At 35.2% G+C, this 26,880-nt stretch overlaps 1 protein-coding gene across 5 annotated transcripts in view; it reads right to left on the bottom strand.

The window, feature by feature from the left end:
• The window catches only part of IFT80 (intraflagellar transport 80), a 114,475-nt gene that overhangs the window by 31,137 nt on the left and 56,458 nt on the right, over positions 1–26,880 (bottom strand). For all 5 annotated transcript variants that reach the window (XM_043473879.1, XM_043473882.1, XM_043473883.1 and 2 more), the window contains 3 exons: positions 17,529–17,708; positions 8,547–8,665; positions 5,671–5,745 (listed from right to left, as the gene is read on the bottom strand). In XM_043473879.1, coding sequence (XP_043329814.1) covers positions 5,671–5,745; positions 8,547–8,665; positions 17,529–17,708 — 374 coding nt within the window. The remainder of the gene's footprint in view (positions 1–5,670; positions 5,746–8,546; positions 8,666–17,528; positions 17,709–26,880) is intronic.

Genomic DNA, 26,880 nt, shown 5'->3' with positions numbered 1-26,880 from the left:
AAAAATACAGAATAAAGATGTATTCTCAAGTAGGATTTACTATAATTTCATTTTCATTTAGAAAATATTTTATGCTTTGGAAATATCTAAATCTTACAATTAAAACAATAATAAAACATAGGTATATAAAAAATGAAGTATAAAAACAACCTGAAAAGTCAACATTTGGTTGTTTTGATTTGTTTCCCAGGTTTTTATTTTTTGATGGAAGTAGGAAAAGAAAAATGAAAATGTCCATAATCACAACCCTATAAAGTTTTGATCCCTTTAATATCATAATTATAATTCATTTCCTTTCCTAAAGAAGCATATCTATACAAAAGCAATAAAAATCATGTAATTTACAATTCAGTGAATCTTTTAATGACAGACGCTATTTGTTTTATGAAACAGTATTAACACATATTTTACAATTAAAGATTATGCTAAGGATCATTAAATTACAGTATTAAATTAGATTAAATACTAGGCAGAGTCCTAAAGAGTGAAAATGACTCAAAAATTAACATCACAGTGAGCATTTATTAAAATAAGAAGCTTTGATTTTAAAATAATACAGTAACCATGAAGAAATGTATTCATATCTAAAAATCTGTTTTTTTAATATCAGGTAGTTGGGTTCATTTGCTGTGATGACAGTTCTATTCAAGGCATAGTATCTTGTGTTGTTTATTTTTTAAGTCAAAATATAAACATTTTATGGCTGCTATTTTTTCCTTTGAAATTTTAAGAACATTACAAAAAACCAATTCAAATAATACAGAGAAAGTAAAAGATCTCTTGCAATCTTCTTACCTCCATAGAGATAACTTGTGGCAAAGTATGGATAGAACTTAATTAACTCTTTCCTGATGGACATTTATTTTATTTCAAATTATTCACTCTTAAAGAATGTCTAAGGTATGGCTGATTCATGTCAATGTATGACAAAAACCACTACAATATTGTAAAGCAATTAGCCTCCAACTAATAAAAATAAATTTAAAAAAAAAAAGAAACAAAGAAACAAAAAAAGAATGTCTAAGGTATATACACATCTCTGTATGTTTACATTGCTTATTTCCTTAGTATAAATCCTAAAAATGCAATATTTGGATCAAAGGGCATATACTTTTAAAAATTTAACATATGTTGTTAGACTCCCCTTTAAAAGGTCTATTGATTTACACTCATACTATTGCTGTATCAGAGAGTCTGTTTCTTCAAAGCTGAACATATTATTACTTCTTAAAACTTTATGTTCAAGCTATTAATATCCTTGATTCAGATTTTTTTTTTTTTTTGGATCACACCACACAGCTTATGGAATCTTAATTCTCCAACTAGGAATTGAACCTGGGCCCTCAGCAATGAAACAGCCAAGTCCTAGCCACTGGATGGCCAGGGAATTCCCCGGAACTATTTCTTGATTCAAGAATTGCTAACTGTTCCTTTTTGCTGTGGAAACCATTAGGAAATAAACATCAAGATAAACAAAAGTTAGTATACAATGAATACCAAAAATGACACTTGAATTAAATGAATACTTGAGTACTGCTGTGTGGCTTATTTAATTAAAGGATTTGGCCCTTACACATTAGTGTATGAAAACAATATTTGCTAACATTGACAAGTGACATATCATACTAGTATATATTCTTTTTTTTTCGTCTCAGTAATAAAAGCATTTTCTCTTCTAAACAACACACTAAAGCTTTAACTTCCTGTGAATAAACACTATTCCAAGGGGCAAACATTTCTAATGTACAAATATGGCCAGCAATGGTTAGTAAATAAAATATTCTAAAAAAAAAAATTCTTTAATTATCTAATCATTTACACTTAACATATGACTTTACTAAGAGCATATTCAATATACATTTATAAATACTATATAAAGAAATAAATTTATTTGGAACTATTCAAGTAAAAACGAATTTCAAAAATATGGTTTTTTAGATAGCTGATATCTTACCTTTTACCTGGCAAAGATGTCTTTTTGTTTGAAAAATTTACGATATAAATCAATCAATCAATCAATCACTGGTTCAATATCATTAAACAGCTGGTAGACAATCTGATACAATTATTTTCTTGATCACTCAGGGTCATCAATATGATGATCATACTCTTCAGCAACTGTGCAACTGATAGCTTTGATACTTAGGAGAATCTGCTGGTGCTATGCTTCTGCCACCTTTCCAGCCCTTAGTCAGATGGGCACAGACACTTCTGGAAGTAACACTGAAATGGCTGCCCAAAGAGAAGCCCAAGTTCAGTTCCAACTTGTTTTGGTTGGTGATGGTGGTACTGGAAAAATTACATTCATGAAATGTCATCTGACTGCTGAATTTGAGAAGCATGTGGCTACCTTGGGTGTTAAGGTCCATCCTCTTGTGTTCCATACCAACAGAGGATCGATTAAGTTCAGTGTGTGGGATCCAGCTGGTCAGGAGAAGCTTGGTGGACTGAGGGATGACTACTATACACAAGCTCAGTGTGCCGTTGTAATGTTTGATGTAACATCGAGAGTGAGTTACAAGAATGTGCCCAACTGGCAGAGATCTGGTATGCGTGTGTGAGAACACCCCAGCTGTGCTGTGTGGCAACCAAGTGGATGCTAAGGACAGAAAGGTTAAGGCAAAGTCAACTGTCTTCCACTGAAAGAAGAACCTTCAGTTCTATGACATTTCTGCCAAAAGTATCTACAACTTTGAAAAGCTCTTCCTCTGGTTTGCTAGAAAACTGACCAGAGACCCTAACTTGGAGTTTGTCACCATGCCTGCTCTTGCCCCGCCAGAGGTGGTCAAGGCCCCAGCCTTGGCAGCACAGCATGGGCACAATTTAGAGGTTGCTCAGACAACTGCTCTCCTGGATGAAGATGATGACCTGTGACAAAGTGAAGCTGGGGCCCAGCATCAGAAATCTAGTTTTATAGGCAACTGTCCTGTGATGTCAGTGATGCAGCGTGTTTGCCACTTTATTATATAGCTAAGAAGAACATGTGTTTAATCTTTGGATGCTGAAGGAGATAGATGGGCTTTTGAGTGAATATGGCAGTTTAGAAAAAATACCTTCATTTTTTGGACCTGCATATTTAGGTGTTTCGGAACACAGTTGTTTCCTCCTTGAGTTTCTAACATAAGACTGCTATAGTCACATGACAATATTGAGAGGTGGAATCTTATTTGTTACTGTCATTCCCATTCCTTTTCATTTAGAATCAGAATAAAGTTGTGTTTCAATTGAAAAAAAAAAAAGGCTCTGTGCCATTCGTTTTTCTCCATGCTTTCTTGCCAGCAGTCACTTTCTTCCTGTCATTGTGCCAGATTCTAACAGCCACCAGCATTCAGCATCTGGCTCTTTGTAGAAGGCTATGGGCTTCCCAGGTAGTGGTAATGAATCCCCCTGCCAGTGCAGGAGTTATAGGAGACACAAGTTCAATCCCTGGGTTGTGAAAATATCTCAGAGTAGGAAATGGCAATCCACTCCAGTATTCTTGCCTGGGAAATTCCATGGACAGAGGAGCCTGGCAGGCTGTGGTGCATAAGGGTCGCAAAAGAGTCAGACACAATCTAGCAACTAAACAACAACAAATGGGCTAGAAAACCTGATAATAACACTCTCAAGAGTTGCCTAAGTGGTAAGTAAAGGAATGAGGTAATAAAATAAATGGTTTTACTGAAAAGATTTCATGGGCATCAATCTTAAGTAATTGTAGATTATATTTTCATGCTTTATTCCTGCTTTTATCGAGTTTAACTTTCTGACTCTGACCTCTGATTCAGTAGGGTACCACTGTATGTGACAGATTGATTGATCATTTTCATGGAAAAATGTGGGTTCCTGAGTAATAGCTATTACTACTTTACTCCAGTTAACTGGCCCAGAGTTTCTCAGTCCTGTATACACAAAGTCTTGATAGAGAATATTGTTTTTCAAACTCCAGATCACAGCCTAGTAGTGCCTCATAAAATGAATGAATTTCAACCAGTATTTTAAAACAAATACAAGACAAAAAATATAGGAACAATGAGGTCAAAACTATGTTACAGTAATTTGCCTGTTTCACTGTCATTCTCTCATCATTACTCTGTTTACTTGTAATAAGTTTATTCTTATCATTTATAATAAATTGATATATTTTAAATCTCTCAATTTTACTTTCTAGTATTTTGTTCTTGTTCAGTTGCTAAGTCATGTTTGACTCTTTGTGACCCCATGGACTGCAGCATGCCAAGCTTCCCTGTCCTTCACTATCTCCCAGAGTTTGCTCAGATTCAAGTCCACTGAGTCAGTGATGCCATCCTCTGTTGCCCCCTCCTCCTTCTGTCCTCAATCTTTCCCAGCTTCCAGGTCTTTTCCAATGAGTTGACTCTTCACATTAGGAGGCCAAAGTATTAATAGTTTCAGCTTTAGCATCAGTCCTTCCAATGGATATTCAGGGTTGATTTCCTTTAGGATTGACTGGTTTGATCTCCTTGCTGTCCAAGGGACTCTAAAGAGTCTTCTCCGGCTTCACAGTTCAAAAGCATCAATTCTTTGGTGCTCAGCCTTCATTATGGTCCAACTCTCACATCTGCACAAGACTACCGGAAAAACCATAGCTTTGACTATATGGATCTTTGTCAGCAAAGTGATGTCTTTGCTTCTTAATACACTGTCTAGGTTTGTCATAGTTTTCGTTCCAAGGAGCAAGAGTCTTTTAATTTCATGGCTTGTAGTCACCATCTGCAGTGATTTTGGAGCCTAAGAAAATAAAATCTGCCACTGTTTCCATTTTTTCCCCCCATCTATTTGCCAAAAAATGATGGAACCAGATGTCAGGATCTTAGTTTTTTGAATGTTGAGGTTTAAGCCAGCTTTTACACCCTCCTCTTCCACTTTCATCAAGAGGCTCTTCAGTTCCTCTTTGCTTTCTGCCATTAGGGTGGTATCATCTGCATATTTGAGGTTGCTGATATTTCTCCTGGCAATCTTGATTCCAGCTTGTGATTCATCCAGTCTGGCATTTTGCTTGAAATACTCTGAATATAAGTTAAATAAGCAGGTTGACAATATACAGGCTTGACGGACTCCTTTCCCAATTTTGAAACAGTCTGTTGTTCCATGACTGGTTCTAACTGTAGCTTCTTGTTCCACGTACAAGTTTCTTAGGAAACAAGTTACGACGGTCCAGTATTCCCATCTCTAAGAATTTTCCACAGTTTGTTGGAATCCACACAGTCAAAGGCTTTAGCGTAGTCAATGAAACAGAAGGAGATGTTTTTCTGGAATTCTCTTGCTTTTTCCATGATCCAATGGATGTTGACAATTTGATCTCTAGTTCCTCTGCCTTGTCTAAATCTAGCTTATACATCTGGAAGTTCTCAGTTCACATAGTGTTGAAGCCTTGCTTGAAGGATTTCTAGCATATTAAAGGCCAACATATATAACCCACACATAGACCTCAATAACTTTAAGGATGTAATGAAATTTTGAGACCAAAGAGTTTTAGAACTACTGATCTAAGAGCTTATTCTCTTATTTTTTCTTTTCTTTTAAGATAAATAGAAGAAACAGATTGATTCCAGTGTACCAGTGATTTCAGAACATACCATCCTGTAAATGGCATGCTTTAAAGAGTATTTTACTGCAATTTAAAATATTTTAATCCCCAAATTCAATAGTGAAACATGATAAATAAATTACCTTTCTGCTTGCAGAATTAAACTAACAGTTCCTTCCTTGAGATCAAATATAAGTGGTGTATTCCAGTTCTTCGTACTGAAAGACAAATAAAATGGATACTTATTTACACTTAAAATACTTTTTAATAAGTAGTGGGTACTCATTTTAAACAAAGCATCTTTAGTTTCACAGTAACTCTGTATATGATCCTGTTATAGCACTTGGTACGTTGTTCTGAAATTATTCATTTGCACATCTGTATACCTGACTAGAAAGTGGAGTCTGTGTCCCCAGCACCTAGCACATAGTAAGTACTTAATAAATGTTTATTCTAGGAACCACACATGTGAACTGAGGAATCATAAGTTCATGTTCTGTCATTTATTAGCTCTGTGATTTGAGCAAGTCATCTAATGTTTCTCTTTTGAAAAATAGTAGCAGTATAGCTTAGTGAAAAAGAGGATGGGTTTTTTTGGTCATTATTATGTAATATTTTATTGCATGGATATGGCACAGTTGTTTATTATAATGTTGATGGACATTTGGTTGATTTCAGATTTTGATTCTTATAAATTGTGATGCTATGAACATTCTTTTTTTTAATTTATTTATTTTTAATTGAGAGATAATTGCTTTACAATATTGTACTGGTGTCTGCCATACATCAACATGAATCAGCCGTAAGTATACATATGTCCCCTCCCTCTTGAGAAGATGGGGTTTTGGCTAGACAGATCAGGATTAGAAATCTGGTTTCACCACCTGTCAGCCTTATGATCTTAATAAGCTTAACCTCCTAAACAACAGTTTCATTATTTGTAAAATGGTGATAATGATGTCTTACCTAAAGTATCTAGTTAACTGCCTGTTGTGTAGCAGATACTGAACAAAAACTATAATAATAATAACATGATCACTTTTCCTATCAGTCTCCCAGTGTAAGTGTTGAGCAAATGAAGATTTCTGTGAAACATTCTGTAAACTGTAAAATTCTATATACATGTAAGCTATGACTATGCTTACTGAACAAATGGATAAAACGAATGAACAAATAACTCCTATGAGTTCCATGATGTAATATGATTCAAAGACAGGGATGGGGAGAAAGGACATTTACAACCCGAAAAACCCATCCTCAAATAATCAAAGCTGCTCGATAGTTTAAAATGTTTTATTATTCCTATCTATTCTAAACTTCTCTCAGTTACTTTCATAGAACTAATTCTTTAAATCTAATTCTTTAAATCTCATATGCAGATCTGGAAGATGGGGGAAGGGAAAGGTTGCAGTAAGCAGGCACATTGCTGGAAATTAATCGTGGTTAACACAGAGCCTGATACCCATTTCAGTAAGTAAATGCATGCATAAGGCCAAATAGTGAATAAACTGTTACTAATTATCAGCAAGTCTGGAGTTCACAGGTATGATAAAGCTATATACTTTTGTACTTTAGAAAAAATATCACACATGCTTCCTTTATGCAATCATTAGAATTAACCTTCATTCTTTGTCAAGAGAGCTAAAAAGAACAGTGAGTATGAGGGGGTTTTTCCATATCCCCTTACAAAATATCTGAGATTCTTGACAACTAAGATATATACACATGTCATGGAGATATAAACTCCCTAAACTAAGTGTTGATCAGAAGAAGGGAATTTTCTATACAACTATTTGAGAAATTAAGTGAAAATTTAACATAGAATGCTCATATGTGATTTTCTTTGGAACTTCTTTCCATATAAACCAGTATATTCTTTGCAGGTTTATTTTTTAAATTATATTTTTATTACTAAAAAAGGAACAACAGTTATTAGCAACTCGGATTCAAATCTCAGCTCTTCCTTTAGTAAAGAAGTTAAGTAGTGTGACCCAGGGTATTATTAATATTTAATTATCTCTGCATCCTTCAGTTTCTTCATTTTGTAAAATGGGAATAATAATAATATTCAACACACAGAGTAAATCATATCATGAACATAAAAGATAGTATAACAGTGCTCAGTAAAGAATAGCTGTTATTATCTAAAACACCAGGTATTTTTACAATAATTTAATGAAATATACTTTGGTATGATGGCTCTCAGCACTACTTCATTTCCACTACTGCTCACTGGAATTCCACTTTAATAAATATTTTGTACCTTAGTGAATGTCTTGCCAACAAGAGAGGGGAAGCAATGTTAACTCAGAAAAGAAAAGCAATTTAATATTTTGATAACGTATTAACTGGTATGAGAAAGGTAGAGTGAGAAAAAAACTAAATAACAGCTTCTAAACCTTTGGTAAATATTTTAAAAAGCAACCTCTCTAATACAAGTATCAATCCTTCAGATTCAAACATTATGTCTTAAATTTCAGTAATTTTGCAATTTCCCACCAGGGAAGCCCAACACAAAGTATACTGAATATATTTTCTTTCATCATTTCTGGACAACTCTGGATTATCAGTATGAACCTTCATGATTACCCTGGGCCTAAACACCTCCCGTGTCCTTACTGAACCTCTTTCAGCCTGCTGTCAGGCTGTACGCTGTCCTCTGCCAGTGGTTAGGTGGTTCCTTTTCATACCATTTATCAGGGGCTCCTCAACTTCTCTGGGCTTTGAAATAAACGTATACTAAAGTCCTTGGGTTATGAGTAAAATAAGAGCAAGCATTATCCCAGAGAAGGTATTTTGTATTACAAAAGTGATTATTAACCTTTGATGCACAACTATTATATCTATTTTCTCTGCTCATAGCTCACTTTTTATCACTTCTCAGTTAGGAGTAAGTTCAAGATAGGTGACGTTTTTGAGAAAGTTAAGTTTAAGCCAAACCATATTAATATGACAGCTGGAAAATAATTTTTTTTTCATAGACAAAACTCTAGATTTTAAAGAAATGCAAGATGCTTACGAGAACACATAACACTGAAGAGATGTTGAAACAACTAAGTGTGCATAGTTCAAAGAGGCTTTAATGACTCGATCACGGAATTCCAGTAAATCCACTGCATCATTAAGAACGTTACGAACCTAAAGAAGGAAACATGAAATACCAACGAACAACATTAAAATACATCAAACTTTTAATTAGATAAGTTAGCAAGATTCTGAAACGCACCGAAAAAGAAAAAAAAATTAAAAGGCATTCTTGATTATCTAACCATAGAAAGAAGAATTCAATAGGAACCAGGCATAAGACGACATATTTGGGTATAAAAATTGACCAACAAAAGTACAGATACAGAAAAGTGAGAAATCAGTAGAAAACAATCTATAGAGATTTCTAATCTGAAAGCCAACCTGTATGAGGCAGCAGTGGTGCAGTATTAGAACAGTGAGGTATATAGTCAAAGCTTCTAGGAGCTGGAAAGAGATCACATGATTTCTGCTCAAAATAGTAGGAATATCTCTTTCTAGGGCTAGGTTTTACTTTAAAATTTAAGTTTCTAAGAAAGAGATATAATAACTTCAAAAATCAAAAGTGGAGTAGGAGGTGTTAGTAAAGAAACTGACTGCATAGTGAAGAAGCCAAGCTGCACAGAGAGGTGGAAAATGTTTCCACATGTAAAAACATAGAGATAACATATAAGAAAACTAAGCACCAACTAACAAAGAGAGATGCACCCATGATAGTCAAAACTGTTATAAAAGTTTGTTAACTGAATAAAGTTTACAAGGATTTTAAAGTTTGGCAACACCAGCCAAAAATTTTGAAATTGATAGATAATCTACAACAAATTAAAAAATACATTGGGCAAGACAAATTTATGAAATCTCTGGTTAATACCAGAAGATATTAAATAAAGAGGTAAAAAATTGAGAGAGATTAATTATACCTAGAAGTTAATACTTCTCTAAATTTCCATCAAAATATTATCATCTTTCTAAATTGTTATGACAATTATAGTATTAATGAAGAATAAAAGGCTATGGAAAGAAAAAATAGGAAGATAAAGTCAAACTTCTTACAAGTACTTCCTCAAAGTACTTATGTCTATAAGGCATATATTTTTATTACCTATTCCCTAACTCCTATCCCTATCAGTCATCACCATGCCAAGAGATAGCAAAATTATATACACATATAATCCTTGACCTAGCAATCTTACTTCTAGAATTCTATACCAAAATAAACAGGCAAAATTATGAAATAACATACAAATAGACTCTTACTACATACATCACTACTGGTATTAGCAAAAGACTGGAAACAACCCAAATGTGTATCAATAAGGGATAGACTGAATAAACTACATTCACAGAGTAGAATAACACATAGCTCTAAAAAGGACTGAGTAATATCTATGGAGTGATCTCCACAATACATTGTAAAATAAAAAGTGCAAGATGCAAAAAAGTATGTATAGTAAGTATGATATTTTTTATCTGATAAAGAGAAGGCTATGAAGATATATAGATTTATTCATATTAAAAAAACAAAAAATGTAAAACAATATTCAGCAATAATATTGAGATTATTATTTTAAATTATATTTTAGGATATATGCTAGAATATATTAATGTCTTTAGGAACCAAAATTTTCTTGTAAGAGAAAAGAACTGCAAATAAAACAAATCAGGAGTAAAACGCCATAATCTTGAATTTAAACTTGAAACCTCAGTATATACTCATGATATATTTTTATCGGTTAAAAAGTACATTTTATCTAGGAGTAATGATCAAACCAATAGCAATGAGCATACCTAGAACTTGGATCATGGTCTCTAAGTAGCATTCCCCTCCAAAAGGAACAAAGCCTTCTTAAAAAAAATGGCTGATTCCAAGTTTGGAGCAGGAAATGTATAAGAAACCTAGAACATCTTATCAGAAATGCAAGCAAGCTATTGAAATCATCCCAAATGAACACAGGAGTCAACTGGGCAAAGATGGAACCATTAGAGCATTAAAGAGAATAATGACTGCAATGGATTGAAATATACCAAAATTTTTAAATCTGCAAGTTTATAATAACATCATCATCAACAACAACAAAGAAACTCATTGGGCATGCCAGGAAATGAACTCATTATTTGAAAACTGATTAATAAAGGAAAATAAATCAGAATTTGTCTTACCTCAGGGTAACAAATAGTTGATTAGGCAAAATCTATTATAGAAGGATTTTAGCTAACAAACGTAGATGGAATGATAGAATCACAAGATGCAACTCCTGATAAGACACGGTTCTAAATAAGTACCATTCTTGACTGCTAAAAATATTAAAGTAAAAACCTAATGGGAAACTATATGACAGGTGAATCAGACTTATAACACCTGAAAACACTGATTAATCTCATCATAGTTAAGAGATAAGAAGACATATGTGTCTTGAGGCAACAGGAAGTACACAGCATCACTTACAAAGTATTCTTTATATATTTACCAAGTCTCTAAATCTAATCACGAGTATACAGGAAATACAGAAGCTAAATAAAAATGTTACATGTAATCAAACCACTAGGATGCAAACAGAAGAATACGGGAAATCCAAAAGAACAAATGACTTGGTTTCTTAAACAAACAAACAAATAAATGAAGAGGAATTGTTCCAGATTTTAAAAGACTGAAGAGAAAAATGAACTAAATGTAATGTTGGACTTTGTTTCCTAATACAAACCAACCAACCATAAAAGTATTAGAAAACAGTTGAAGAAATGGGACAGACTTAGGAGACAACTAGAGAAATGTAAAATATTGACTATGATTATGTTAAAATAAAAACAGTCCTTATCCTTGAGATTTTTTTTTTTTTAAGTCTTAATAAAAAGAAAGAAAAAGACTCTGATAACATTGGCTCCACTCTTTGATGAATGTGGGAAATGACTGAAAAGGGAGTAGTAGTCTGACGGCAGGTGCTTCAAAGGAGCTGGAATCCTTTAAGAAAGAAGCAGCTACTATGGTCTGGGTTCAGCAATAAGGGGTTAGGAGACACCTATATGACCCCCAGACCAAGTAATTCTTGGCATAAAGAAGAAAAACGCTTCTACTTGCGAAGGCTGAAGGAGAAACACTGGTCTCAGGAGTCGGTCAGTTTTCACTTAGAACAAAAACGTGAAGTGTACTTTCAGTGAAAAGGCCGAGCTCTGTCTGCAAGACCACAGGTAGGTGCTGCAGGCTGTGTACTGCACAACTCTAGGTCCAAGTGACGGGCCCCCTAGAACCAAGAGGGCCGTGACTGGAGGTGGTGACCCTGTGGGTCTCTCCTTAAAGCCTAGCGTGTCCTGGGTTTCTCTCTCAGGAAGGGGAGGAGAGAGCCACCCCCAGCCCCAGGCTTTGATTTCAGACAGAGACCTGCCTCAGGCCCCTGGCCTCTCTCCGAGTCCTTTCCGCTCCACTAGTCTGCAGGAGCCCTCTCGGCTCTGCTTCTGCCTCCCGGCTTCTGGACCAGGAGTCAAGCAGGTTGGAGACTTCACTCCACACTCTGCTTTCTTATTTCATTTCTGGCCCAGGAGTCAAGCAGGTTGGAGACTTCACTCCACACTCTGCTTTCTTATTCCATTTCTGGCCCACAGAGATGTTTATCCTGTTTTTGAATCCAGATAAATCTCTTTTAAAAATATATTTCATAAATTATTGATCTCCTTGGAGCCAAATGTATGCCTTATCCTTCCAAGTATGAACTGATGACACCATTTTCACCAGAAGTCTGAGCTCCCAGAGACTTTTTAAAGGTCCAAAATGCCATCCTTTCCTAGAAACATTTGAAAGCTAATGGAACGAAATAAAAGTTTCTAAAGGAATTATATGGCGGTTTCTTTACAGCAACATGATATCCAGTGAAATAAACTGGCCGTTAACACAGGTTTAGGACAATTAATTCAATATTTTAAAAATCTGATTGTATGAGCTTCTGTCATTATTCAAATTACAGACAGATTTCTTAAAATTCACATTGGCCTAAAGCTTCACATGGGGGAATTCTCTTTTTTGTGAATCTGGAACACTAGAACGCAATAAAACATCTTGGCCATAATAACAAACAAAAGACACACTGATAATTGCTGTTATAATTTCAAAGTAATGGTGAATCCTACGTCAGAAACGTCCTGTGATGAATTTTTAAATGTACCCACATTTGCTCTGTTCAATTCAGGGCAGCTTCAGAATTAACCTGTTCATACTTTTATCACCTAATACTTCCACCTAAGCACAATATTTGACCCCTCAGACTGACCTAAGTCTGAAAATTCTGTTTCCACATTTCCAAATACATATTTAATCCTAAATACAGCCATAGCAATAGATACCATTTATTTGTGTTTTACATACATGATCTCATTTAATCATCAAAAACACTCTCTCATTAACTTTTATCTTTACAGGAGATAGAGTGACTAAGAATTAAATAATTCTGAACTATGGCAATGTTCAAACTGTGTAGAAGCCAAATCTGAGCCCCAAGCTAAAGCGACAGTGGCAGGAAGAGCAAACGGGAACCTGAGACCTGAGGATGCCTCGTCTCTCCCACCCGTACCCTCTTCCCTTCCAGGCCCTTCCTCCCAGCAAAGACATCTACTCTCCCTTTGGAAAGAAATATTGCTAGAATTTAGCCTGGAGACAAGGCACAAATTAGGAAATCTTCTCACTCTTGGTTATTGTATCACATAAAAGCCAAGGTCCAGGGAGACAGGTAGTGTCTTAGCACAATGAAACCTATTACCAGGTAGCAACTGTCAGGTCAAGGTCTAGAGTTAACAATTAGGGCTCAACATGATCTCTGGTTTCTGAGTTAATGAAACACAAATCAACAGTCTACAAAGCTTCTAAGGAAACTGTGAAACTCTAAACCAGGCAAACAAAAAGTTCTGGCTGTTGTCCTTATTGCTCCATCTATGGCTCCATCTTAACAACATTAAGTGGGCTGTTAAAATGTACAGACTCCAGAAAGGAAATCCTTCCAAGTGGGAGATCTTCCCCAAAAGGCAAGCTAGAGTTGCCAAATTAACCAAGCAACTAACTTCAGTGCTAAAACAAAGAATTCTCAGGATATTCCTGGCCAGCTGGGCTTTTGTTATGGACCTTGTAATCACAGTGTGCTGTTTTTCCTTCCCCCATTCTCCAAATTGTTTTCATTCCAGCTGCCCTGTATTCCCTTCATCATTATAAATTGGGAAGATGGGGAGGAGGAGGAGAATAATTAAAACTCGTATTTATTTAGTTTTCCAGACCAACGAGTTAGAGCTGGAATGACTTGAATGAGTCTAGGTTATCATCTTTTAGAGAGGGGATGGGTTTGTTTTCAAAAGCAAAAGGAATAGCTGCATTAGTTAAGTAGAGCATCTCTGAATTATACATATACATGAATAAGGGTAAGCATTAATATGTGTAGTGACTAGACTGTAAAGCGGTTAGTGATTTCCACCTACTGGTATTCACATCTTTATGTAAGTCTCTCCACTTGTGTGTGAATTAGACCTCATAGCTCACTTCTAATGATCAGAAAAAAGGCTAAAATGATGAGATGACACTTCTAAGTTGAGGTTATCAAGAACTGTGACTTACGTTTCACTCACACGCTCTGTGCCCTTCATAATTGCTCTCACAAAGCTGCCAGGTTGTGAGCTGCCCAGTGGAGAGGCTACATGTAAGGAACTGAGGGAGGCCTCCAGACAATTGCCAACAAGAAACTGAGGCCCTCAGTTCAACAGCCCTTGAAAAATGGAAGCCTGCCAACAACCATGTTGGTGAGCTTGGAAGCAAGTCCTCTCCAGCTGAGGATGCTTCACGTGCTCCTGAAAACCCTGGCCAACACCTTAATTGCAGCCTTGTGAGAAACTCTGTGTCAGAAGATTTACTAAGCCATGCCTGGATTCTTGACCCAAAGAAACTAAGAGATAATAAATATTGCTGTTTTAAACCACTAAGTTTATTTATTAGCCAGTCATCAATAACTAATACAGTTACGGTTGCTAAGTAGCTAAAGGATAGACTATAGTGGATAGCTGTTGGTTTCTGTCTGCCCAGAATCAAATGCTATCTTTTCTGGTAACTATGCCTTGGTTTTTCTTTGGGGAAACATACCCATTATTCTAAGTGACTAAGTGGTTTTGATGGGGTTGATTCCATTCCCTCCAACTCTCAACTAAATATACCTGACCCAGACTTGGCACGTGAAATCCAATGCTGAGACTTCTGCTGAAATTACTAGGGGGCTAGAGGGAAAAGCACTCTTCTGTTGGGCTTGAAGTTGGTAGAATGTAAGCCTAGAGCTACCATGGCCATAACAGAGAGACAGCCTTTGTGCAAATGAAGCCAATACAGAAAAAAGGAGACTGCAGGAAGAGAAAGTGATGGAAGTCCAGTTGACTTTATTTAAGCCTCTGGATCCAATACCACCTCATCAGTCTATCTCTTGACTTCACATGGACCAATAAATTTCTTTTGTTTCTTTATTCTTTACTTTCATTTAATCAATCTGAGGTAAATTTATGAAAAGAAAAATTTCAACATATTAATCCAGAAGGTCCCATGAGAATAGGAACCAAATCTGTCTTATTCAAAACTGTATCACCCATTGCCTAGCTCAAGGCATTGCACGTAGGTTACCGAATAAGTAAATGAAACTGTTGTTAAAAAAAAAAAAAAAAAAAAAACCATGAAAAGATAGACCCAGCTTAGCAAAAACGCAAAATAAATGTCTTACAGTCATTGAGAGTAAGGTCCCTTTACAAAAGTAAAAAGAGTGTTCTGGTTCCAAAGTTTTGAAAGATTATCTGTAAACATTATTTTAAGTATAAAGACAATTCAGTTTAGATAAGCTATTTAAAAACCTCACTGTTTACCTTATCTGATGTAAAAATCCTCTAATTCTAAGATGGTTCTTTTTTTTTGAAAGAAAAATCTCTCTTTTTAAATATATTCTCATCTTGGGGCATTTCTGAAATTAAGACGATATTATATTAGCTAGCCCCCATGCGCTATATGAATAAAACTGTGTCCCCAAGTCAGCTGACTAGAACTCACAATGCATTCTTTATCACAGACATAATGTCTTAGTTCCCAGGCTAACTAACAAAAATATATATTTATACTATCAAATAGATCTAACTACTCATTTACAGGAAATACAGAAGACAGAGAAGTATGTCAAACCAAACCATGGGGATACTGTCAGCAAAAGTCCAGACTCTGGAGACACACAAACAACTAATTTGGTGTCTTCAACAGATAAACCACAAGAGGAAAATATAAAGATAATTAAAACATATATCAACCAATTGTAACATGTAAACCATTTTGGATCCTAATTCAAACAAAAACAAACCTTTAAAAATGTGATATGGAGGAAACAATTGAAAATTTGAACATTTTTTGGATATTCCTTTGATAATATTAAGGAATTAGTATTTAAGTATTAAGTAATTAAGGAATGGTATTGTGGGTATGTTAAAAAAAAAAGAGTCCTTATCTTTTAGTTGTATATACTGAAATTTTTGCAACTGAAATGATATCTAAATTTTCTTCAAAATAATTGGGACAGGGGAAAAGTAGATACGGACACGGATGGGGCAGGCTTGATTATGGGGCTGGGAAATGAGTACAAAGAGATTCATTATACTATTCTATTTTTGTGTGTTTTAAATTCTCTATAATAAGTTTAAAAATTTTTAAATGAGAAAGTAGAACAAGGAAAATGTATAAGGTACCTAATTATTATCACTAATGACCCTACTATCCAAATTTTAAAATCTGGATACTTAGCCTAAAGAATACTTGAACAGATCCAGCCAAGAAATCATAAGGTATGTTTTCAAATTTTTATAGTACTTACAATCATCTAAATTGTAATTACAATCATCTAAATTCTGAATACTGAAGACAGAGGCAACTGATAACGACAGGAGAAAGAAAAGGGAGAAGGTAGAGCTCCCTTTTCTTTGGCAGATGGTTTGCCATCAACACATCATCTTTGGCCACTCCTCCTCCCTTTCATCAGCTAACTTTTAAAATATTTGTCAAGCTCTTATTACATGTGCGGCACCGGGCTAGGCCCTATAGAGAGATAAAGATGAGTGAAATATAGTATCATGCCCTTAAGAAGCTTACAACTGATTAAATAACCCCTCCCACTGATGTTCTCTGATCTGTAAAACATTTCCCCCAAACTCCAATGGCCACATTTCAACCTTTCTGTCTTAATCTGTAAAGATTTTTACCCCAAAAGTACCTGGTTTTCTCCCTAAATCTCAATAAGAGATGGTGAGGTGATAGAGGGATGTTTCTGGAATTTCAACCTTCTGATTCCAACCAGTCTGGGGTCTATAATGCAAGCGTGTAGTCACCATCCTCCACTTGGGTGGGGGTCTTAGTTTCTGTAGAACAACTCAAAGATATAGGCTTTGGTACTAGGGAGGATCCCCCAGGGTCCTGCTCAGTTTCAATGCCCCCTTTTCCTTGATAACTCTCAAACTTGAAGGGTACAGGTAGGGGACAAAAAGGGAATAATGTTTTGAATAGAGAGGTTAATCATAAACTTGGCAGAGAAACTCAGGTTTGGGGAACTCAATTTCATCCTTGCCTCAACCCCATAACTTCAGGAGCTGTGGGCACTCATATTCTATGTCAGTGAATGGTTCTTACTTTATGTCATAAAAAAGTCACTAATGGTATAGTTAGTATCTTTCTAATATGACTGAATTTTAATAAACATGATTTAAATATAATCAGTTCAGTTCAGTCACTCAGTCATGTCCAACTCTTTGCGACCCATGAACTGCAGCACACCAGACTTCCCTGTTCATCACCAGCCCCTGGAGCTTGCTCAAACTCGTGTCCATCAAGTCGATGATACCATAATAAACAAAGATAATTCCATATTCTGTATTGTAAACTGAATATGTGTGTGTGTGGGGGGGGGAAGCAGATTTAATTGACTATGAAACATAATCATACCTGCATGGTCCTTCTTTTAGTTAATGTTACTTGAAAATTCTTCCACTCCCAGCGTTGTTCCACCACATGTGCCAAAACAACATGTCCATTTCCACAGGCTCCAGCAATCTGGGTACCATCAATTGACCACGCAATATTAAATATGCTACCAGTGTTGGGCTTTTCTAAAGCATATGACCACTGGGGAAGAAAGAACATAATGTAATCAATTTATTTTAAAATATTTTAAAGAAGTTTTAAATTGGGCATATGTTAACATAGTAAAATGATTTTTTAAAAGAACATGTCCTTATTCTAGAATTATTAAGGAATATTTTTCTTAATGATAGTGTACTGAGTAGAAGATAAAGACATGATTTTTTTCCTAAGTACATAGTAGAATCCATGATGTGAAAAGGGTATAAAATCTCTCAAGAACTGTAGAACACTCACACCATTTCGATTTACATCGTTTGATTCACTTTTAAGCAGTTAATACTCAATGGGTAAATTTAAACATCCCATAGGGAAAAAAACAAAGACATCTTACTATTAATTCATAAGGGTCTCTATAGGCCCTACACCTAAAATTTTACTACAATATTAAAGTAATTGTCATATTGAAACTAAACACACAATATGACTGAAGCATCTCTAATACATATCTTAAACCATGAAAATACAAGTAAACAGATTTTTCCTTTTTTTTTTATTCACAGTGCAGTAAGTAAGACATTTTATAGAATCTGAGAAAGCAATCTAGCAAAATCAATAAGCATCAACTGGATAAAAAACTCTTGTGCATGTCAGTGTGTGAATAAGACAGTAAGAAAAAAAACTTTTACAAAAATGATATTCTATGCATTTTCTTTCATTCTTCAGATGAAATATACACTTACTAAAAGGATGATTTGGCTAAATTTACTTATACTTTCTTTCGGTTTTTCCAATCTTACTACGATTTTAAAAATACACAAAAACCAACCACCCAGAAAAATCTTACTAACTTTAGTTTCAGGTGTGCAACACAGAGATTCAAAATTTTTGTAAGTTATATTCCATTTAAAATTTCTATAAAATACTGGCTGCATTCCCCTTGTCATTTGTGCTTTTAAAGAGATTCAAAGCTCTAAGTCTCTTTTCTTCTCCAAATAAGCCATAGAACACTGGATTCATATTTGCATTTCTAACCACGAGAAAGAAATGAGGCAGTCTCCCTGGAGGTAATTTACTGATGCTAGCAGCAAGAACCCTGAAGATTATCCCTCTCACTTATGCTTATCTCTGTCTTTGACCTAACTATCCCTTCTTTGAAAGTAGTACTACTCAAAATGTGCTCAAGCCAGCACCATCTGTATCACCTGTCATCTTGTTAGAAATGCAAATTATATGCGCTATATCATCCTATTGAATCTGAGCCTCTAAGAGAGGAGGACCAAGAAACTTTTTGTTGTTATTAGTCTATTCCTTAAAATATAGTTGATTTGCAATGTTGTGTTAATTTCTACTGTACAGCAAAGTGATTCAGTTATATATGTATACTCTATTTTTAATATTTGTTTGATTATGGTTTATCATGGCATACTGAATATAGTTCTCTGTGCAATGCAGTAGGACCTTGTTGTTCATCCATTCTAAATGTAATAGTTTGCAGCTGTCAACTCCAAACTTCCAGTTCTTCCCTCTCCCCGCTCCCCACCTCTGGCAACCACAAGCTGGTTCTCTGTGTCTGCTTCTGTTTTGTAGATATGTTCCTTTGTGCCATATTTTAGATTCCACATACAAATGATATCATACAGTATTTGTCTTTCCTTCCTGACTGACTTCACTTAGTATAATAATCTCTAGTTGCATCCATGTTTCTGCAAATGGCACTATTTTCTTCATTTTTATGGCTGAGTAGTATTCCACTGTGTATGTGTATATGTATATATACATATACACACGCACACACACACATTGATATATATATACACACATATCTTTTTTATCCATTCATATGTCGATGGACATTATGTTTGTTCAGGAAACTTTTAATGAGCACTTCAAGAATCTTGAGCATTGTAAAGTTAGGACACTGGTTCTGAACTCTGGTTGTATATTAGAGTTATCTGAGAAGCTTTAAAAAAAAAAAAAAACCAAAACCCAGAAATGCAACCAACTAAACCTAGAATTTGAGGTGGGGCCTGGATATGTTCTTAAAAGTTCTCTAGGTGATTTTAATGTAGAGACACTATTCTAAAAGAAAAGCAAAACTCATGATTTCCTTTAAGACTATCATTAGCCGCTGGCTCGCTATTAATACCATGACAATTCATTTGCTAACGCTTGAGAAAATTACATGATCTTTGCTTTATCCTCTAAACTAGCTTCTCTTTCTTATGTATGAATTTATTTTCTTACATTTATCAAGCTTTTTCTTTGAAACATCTTATTAGAATTTCAAATAAAGTATATTAGGAAGAGTTACATAAAGCAGTGGTTCTCAAACTTTAATGTGTATTATTATAGAATTACCTAGAGTCCACGGGGTTGCTAAGAGTCAGACACGACTGAGCAACTGAACTGAACTGAAGAGGGATTGTTAAAATAAATTGCTGGGCTCCACCCCAGTCTCTCTGATTTAGTAGATCTAGGGTGAGGCCAAAGTACTTGCATTCTAACAAGTTCACAGGTGGTGTTAAAGCTTCTGGTCCAGCAACCACACTTTGCGAATGTCTGGTATAATGAACACCCATTACTCAGCTTCCAATACTTAGCAACTAATGGGTAATTCTTATCTCATGTGTACCACCATCATGGCCCAGATCTTTCTGAGCAATCCCTGATATCATTTATCATTTCATCATGAAGAATGTCAGTATATATTACTAAAAACATAGTTTTTTAAAATTCAACCTCAATATCATTATTAAACCTAAAAACAATGAACAATAACTCCTTAATATTACCAAAGTACCTAGTCAGTGTTCAAATTTTTCCAGGTGTCCTCTTCTGTCTTCAGTTTGCTGGAATTAAGATGCAAATAAGGTACAATCATTTTGATTGGTTGAGAAGCCTTTTAGACTTCTCTTGATCTATGTTCCCCTTACACATGTTCTTTCCCCTTGCAATTTTCTGTGGTTGAAGAAACTGGGTCATGTCCTGTAGATTCCCACAGGCTTGAATTTACCATCTGCATTCTCGTGGTGTTAACATGTTACTCTGTCCTCTTTATTTCCTGTTAATTGATAGTTAGATCTAGAGTCTTGATCAGATTCAAGTTTGATTTGTTTGGCAAGAAAACTTCATAAGTGATGTTGTGTACTTCCAGCAGGAAGCATTTAACATCCGAATGTCTTTTTATCTTATTCGGAAATGATGATCATTGCCTAGGTGCACTAATTCATGTGCAGTTGCAAAATGGCAGTATTACAATCCTTCTTGGGATTCCCTGGTAATTTACAATCTTTCTTTCTTCACTTACTAACTGTAATAGTTCTACAAAAAGAAACATCTCCTCAACTATTTGGTTACCTAAGGATATAGTTCATATATCAAAGTGCAGAATAAAATCTTGACTGTTTCCCATTAATTATTAGTTTTCAAAATACAAATCTGAATAGTGACTGGATAATTAATAATATTAAGAAATTACTGTTAATTGTTTTTAGGCTTAACAATGGTATTGAGTTAGGTTAAAAAGTCTTTGTGTTAGACTTTCAGTCTAACTTTCAGTTAGATATCCACTGAAAAATTCAGTGATGAAATGATATGTCAAGGATTTGCTCAAAAATGAGCCATGGAGAAGTAGGTGATGGTATGGTGAGGCAAGAATCGACCGTTATGTAATAACTGTTGGGTAATGGGTAAATAGAAATTTATTACACTAGTTGGTTCCCCTGTAACCTCCAAATGTAACCAAGAAATCTGATTGCTTAGTATCATGAACTCATTAATTTTAACATATTTGATGTATTTCAATCAATATAACACTCCAATTAGCTCAATATCAGCCAGTGGGATCCTCTTTCAGTTGGTCTTTAGACTTTTTGACAAAATCCTGTAGTCTTTGATCACTTTCCTTACTTCATACAATGACAAAATGGTCCAGACTCACTTTTATATTTCCTGCCCCACACCTGGCATCCATCTTTTCTTCAGTGAGTCATGGTTCACTTTATGAAAATGTGAAAAATGGTACTGAAAAACCCCCCACAAATGCTAAGTAAGGGTGTCCACTGTTACTGAGTTGATCATTAAAGTCTTTTCTAGGCCTTTAAAACAGACAGCACTAGGACATTTTTTCAATAACTCAAACTGAAACTTCCAATTCAAAGCCAGGAAATTAATGCAGGATTTTTGGTTACCCTCTCCAATCTTACCTCCATATCTCCTTTCACCCGGCCAAAAATCCCAGTGAAGAGCATCAATGTAAGTAAATACCCAGGATAACAATATCAATACCACAAAGCAAATAGTTACAAACGAGCTTTAAAATTTCTTTTTTCATTCTTTTGCCCTTAAATTTCCATTTAAAAAAGTGACAATTTATTGAGCTATATTTCACTTATTATGAAATTCACCCTTCTAAAGTATAGAATTCAGTAGATTTTTAGTGTAGCCACAGTTGTAACCATTACCACTACTAACTTCAGAACATGTTTATCACCACAAAAAGAAACCCATACCCATTAGCAGACATTCCCATCCCCCCATCCCCCTCCCCAAGCTCCTGGCAACCACTAATCAACTTTCATTTTCTATTGTGTGGCCTTTTCATGTAAATGAAATAATATACTATATGACCTTTTGTGATTGGCTTATTTCTCTTAACATAATATTTTTAATGTTCATCCATGTTTTAGCATGTATCAGTATTTCATGACTTCTTATTGCCAAGTAATATTGTATTATATTGTATGGATATATATTTTGTTTCTCCATTCATAATTTGAGAGGCATTTGAGTTTTTCAGCTTTGTTTACTATTATGAATAATGATCCTATGAATATTTATGTATAGGTTACTGTGTGAATATGTTTTAATTTCTCTTGGGTACATAACTAGGAATGGAATTGCAGAGTCTATGGTAACTCTATGTTTAACATTTTAAGGAACTGCCAAAATGTTTTCCAATATGGTAGGATAATTTTCTGTTATGTCTCCACTGTAAGCACAAGGAACAGAAAATTATATCATTTAAAGTCACTTGAACTAGCTCCTCTCTAGGTAGGTATACAAATGACTGAGTACACAATTAATCTCACTTTTTTTTTCACTTACTTTGGTTTTAGGAATTGCTTTCTAAAAATTTAACTTTGTTTTATAATTATGCAACATATTTACATGGTTTCAAAGTTCAATTTACCAAGAAATATATATAAAACAATGTATAATCAAGGAAGTCCAACTTCTATCCCTTTCCTCTCTCCCATTCTATCCTCAGTATAGATAGTTATTTTATGTTTTATCCTGTTTTCCTTCATAAGTGTGCATGTGCAGAGTTAAGCGTGTGTGTGTGCATGCATGCACATGCACCAGCATTTATCTATGAAAGGGGCAGAAGTGGTGGTACAAATACGTCCAATATTAAGACGTGATCTATTGTAGTATAATATATGGATATAGATATTCTTTTATAGCTACTGATAGTATGATCAATATGTTTTTATGTACTCTGTATATGCATACATGTGTTTCGGATTGTTAATCTGAAGCTAATTCCCCTATAAACTCCTTAAAACACTAATGGGAATAACATTCCTTGAGTTCTTGCATATTTATACCAGTATGCTTATGGGCCTTTATACTAAAAGTCAGAATAGCTGTAGTAGCCTATGTTAACCATTGTACAGTGACACTATTTAAGTCTGGTGGCATTCTGAGTTTCCTCCCTTTATGAGTGATTTGCTCTTTTCCTTGTATGCCACAGGACTTTTTTACTTCTTTAAAGTCCTATAGTTTTATTAGCATATACCTGGGTGTTGGCCATCTGGGTCAGTTGTCCTGGGTATACCTGGTATGTCTTTTCAATATCAAATTCAAATCTCTTATGTTTGAGGAAATCTTTCTGGAATAGTGGCTTTTAGTATTTTTCTGTTCATTGCTTTGGGCTTCTCCTTTAAAGATGCTTATTATATAAATAGGCATATTTATATAATTTATATTTAATATAAATTACATCAAACTTCCTCTATCTTCTGTATCTACTACTTCCTATCAAACTTTATATCTCTTTTGCAATTTCCTTGCTTCCATTTCACATTCTATTTATCTTAAAGTACCATCCACCTTGTTCATTTGCTCTTATACTCCTTCTAGTTTGGTCTTCACTGCTGTAATAATTTTTCCTTTTTAAAATAACTCCCTCCTAAGTTCTGTCACCTCTCCTTAAAAATCTCCCATTTTCCCATCACCTCATTTCTTACTTTTCCTAGTAATGATTTACATGATTATTTCATAGCTTTTGTCATGTTTTTAATATCCTTCAACTTCTTTTGAATTAACTGGCTGCAGTGCTTGTCTGTTTATTACATGCTTTTGTTGTCTTTGGTAACAATGATTTGACTCTGGCCCTGATCTGCTCATTTTCAAGTGAAAACGGTTTTCACTCATGGGAGGGAGGAATGTCCCAGCAGGATAGCTCTGGAGCTCTCTCTTCTGCTGTTTTCTTGCGGTGATTAAAAATAAAGCCTCCAGTTTTTGAGACAAGCATTTTCTGCTTCTTCCCCAATTTTATTTGGATCCATTCTCATCTTTGCTCAATTGCCTCTGTTGTAATCAAACTGAATTTTAATCTCAGCAATTTCTGTAGTGCAGGGCTTTGTACCAAGAGGAAGCTTGACTTGTTAGTTTCAAGAGTACATTAGACCCAGACATCTCCAGCACTGCCAGATCCTGTCATGATCCCCTAGCACTTAGAATTGGATTTTACAGAAATGTCTTTCCAGTTTCAGCTGCTGTTCTCAGATTGGCCTGTCTCACTTACAGGCCTTTGTTGGTGATTTGGGAATTCTTTTTTTTATGATCTTAGAAGCCTGGCTACCTTTCCTCTGCTTCCCCCCACACAGATGCTGATACCACATTTACCTATCAGTGATACTTCTGGGAAAATCACTTGACCATACTGGTGAGGTTTTCTATTTTTTTCAGAATTTCAAGCAATAAATTGTAGCTAACATGGTTTTCTTAGAATACAGAATATGAAAACATAAACATAAATTACTTTTGACTTGGCTAAGTGAAAATAATTTATAAAAAAATAGTATCAATGAGTAAAAAACAGAAGAAAAATAATAGAAATAGTAGTTATTGTAAAAGAAGTTTATGGAATACAAATGTGATCTGCATTCACAATAACTCATCCAAGTAAAACACCAATGTTATTTTGAGCTGTCTATGAAGAAACGCTATGTCACTGAACAAGAACACACAGTCAGCTGCTGTCATGCTTTTGAGAGATTTAGCAATAAACAAGCTTACTTTGTTTTGTTGCACTTTACTTTCTTGCTCATTGTAGATGTTGTATTTTTTCAAAAATTAAAGCTTTGTGGCAACCTTGTGTTCAGCAAGTCTATTAAGCAACGGTTTTCCAATAACGTTTGCCCACTTCATGTCTCTGTGTCACATTTTGGTGTTTTTAGCAATATTTCAAATTTTTTAATTATTATGGTATTTGTTACATTGATCTATGATCAGTGATTTTTGAAGCTACCATTGTAACTGCGAATGTGGTAGAAATAGCAAGAGAACTAGAATTATAACTGGAGCCTGAAGATGTGCCTGAATTACTACAATCTCATAATAAAAGTTTAATGGATGAAGAGTTGCTTCTTCTGAATGAACAAAGAAAGTGTTTTTTTTGAGATGGAAACTACTCCTAGTGAAGATGCTATAAAGATTACAGAAATGAAAATAAAGGGTTTAGAATATAATATGAACTTGTTTAATGAGGCAGTGGCAGGGTTTAAGAGGATTAACTCCAATTTTGAAAGAAGTTCTACTGTGGGTAAAATGCTATCAAACAGCACTGCATGCTACAAATTGTTTGTGATGGAAGTGTCAATTAATTTTTATTTTTCAAAACTGCAACAGCCACCCCAGCCTTCAGCAACCACCACCCTCATTAATCAGCAGGCATCAACATTGAGGCAAGGCGCTCCACCAGCAAACAGATTATGACCACTGAAGGCTCAGATGATGGTTAGCAATTTTTTTAACCAACCAATTACTATTTAACCAATTACTTTTTAATTAAGATGTGTTTTTTAAAAAAAACATAATGCTCTTACACACTTAATAGACTATAGTATAGTGTAAACATAACTTTTATATGCACTAGGAAACCAAAAGGTTCACATGACTCCTTTTATTGTGATATTCGCTTTATTGTGATGGTCTAGAACCAAACTTGAAATATCTCTAGCAATATCTCTGAGGCATGCCTGTATTTTTTGTCTAAATGCAGTCTTGAAAAGTTGTGAGGCTGGCCAGTTTAGTTTTATCTTGGGCAAATATCACTGGCACCTCCCCAAATATCCAGGACCTTGACGGTGTTCTATGGCTAGCCCAAAATTCTCCCCCATTAAAACCCATCTCCCTGGTAATAGTATCCATGCCTCTCTTGTCACACTCTCATCCAAAATTTACTCTCAGCTAGCCAAATTACTCAGAAAAGATCCTGACAACAGTAAGTTCAGTGTATTACTCCCATGAAACTATTTCAAGAAATAATAAATTGCTAAAGCAAACCAATAAAATAGGAGAAAGTTTGTCATCAATAAAGAGGGGGTGAAAACCCTCCCCAAACACCACCCACATAACTCACTGCTAAGACTGGCCTTGTGCCACAGTTACAAACATGGTTTTCTAGTACTGCTGTAACAAACTACCATGAACACCAAGGCTTAAAACAACACAACTTTATTATCTTACAGGTCTATAGGTCATAAATCCCACACGGATTTCACTAAACTAAAACAAAAGAGGTGTTGGCAAGGCTGCATTCCTCTTTGGAGGCTTTGGGGGAGGATCCATTTCCTTGACCATTCAGGATGTTCGCAGAATTCAGTTTCTTATAGTGAGCTGTAGGACTGGACTCCCCATTCCCACACTGAAGGTTCTAGAGGCCACCTGCATTCCTTGCCTGTGGTCCCCTTCCTCCTTCTTTAAGGCCAGCAACAGAGATTGAGTTGCTCTCACTTTGAATATATCTTCCTCCCTGAAACACTAACCCAGCTAGGAAAAATTCTCAGCTTTAAAGTATTCGTATGATTAGTTTGGGTCAACCTGAATAATCCAGGATGGTGTTACAGCTAAAGGTCCCTTGTTTGTATCTGCAAAGTCCCTTTTGCCATTTAAGGTAACATTCAGAGGTTCTCGGGATTAGGGC

Source organism: Cervus canadensis, chromosome 7, assembly GCF_019320065.1.
Source record: "Cervus canadensis isolate Bull #8, Minnesota chromosome 7, ASM1932006v1, whole genome shotgun sequence".
In the NCBI taxonomy this organism is placed as follows: domain Eukaryota; kingdom Metazoa; phylum Chordata; class Mammalia; order Artiodactyla; family Cervidae; genus Cervus; species Cervus canadensis.
The sequence above is the reverse complement of the archived record's forward strand: the minus strand, read 5'-3'. Positions and strand labels throughout refer to the sequence as shown.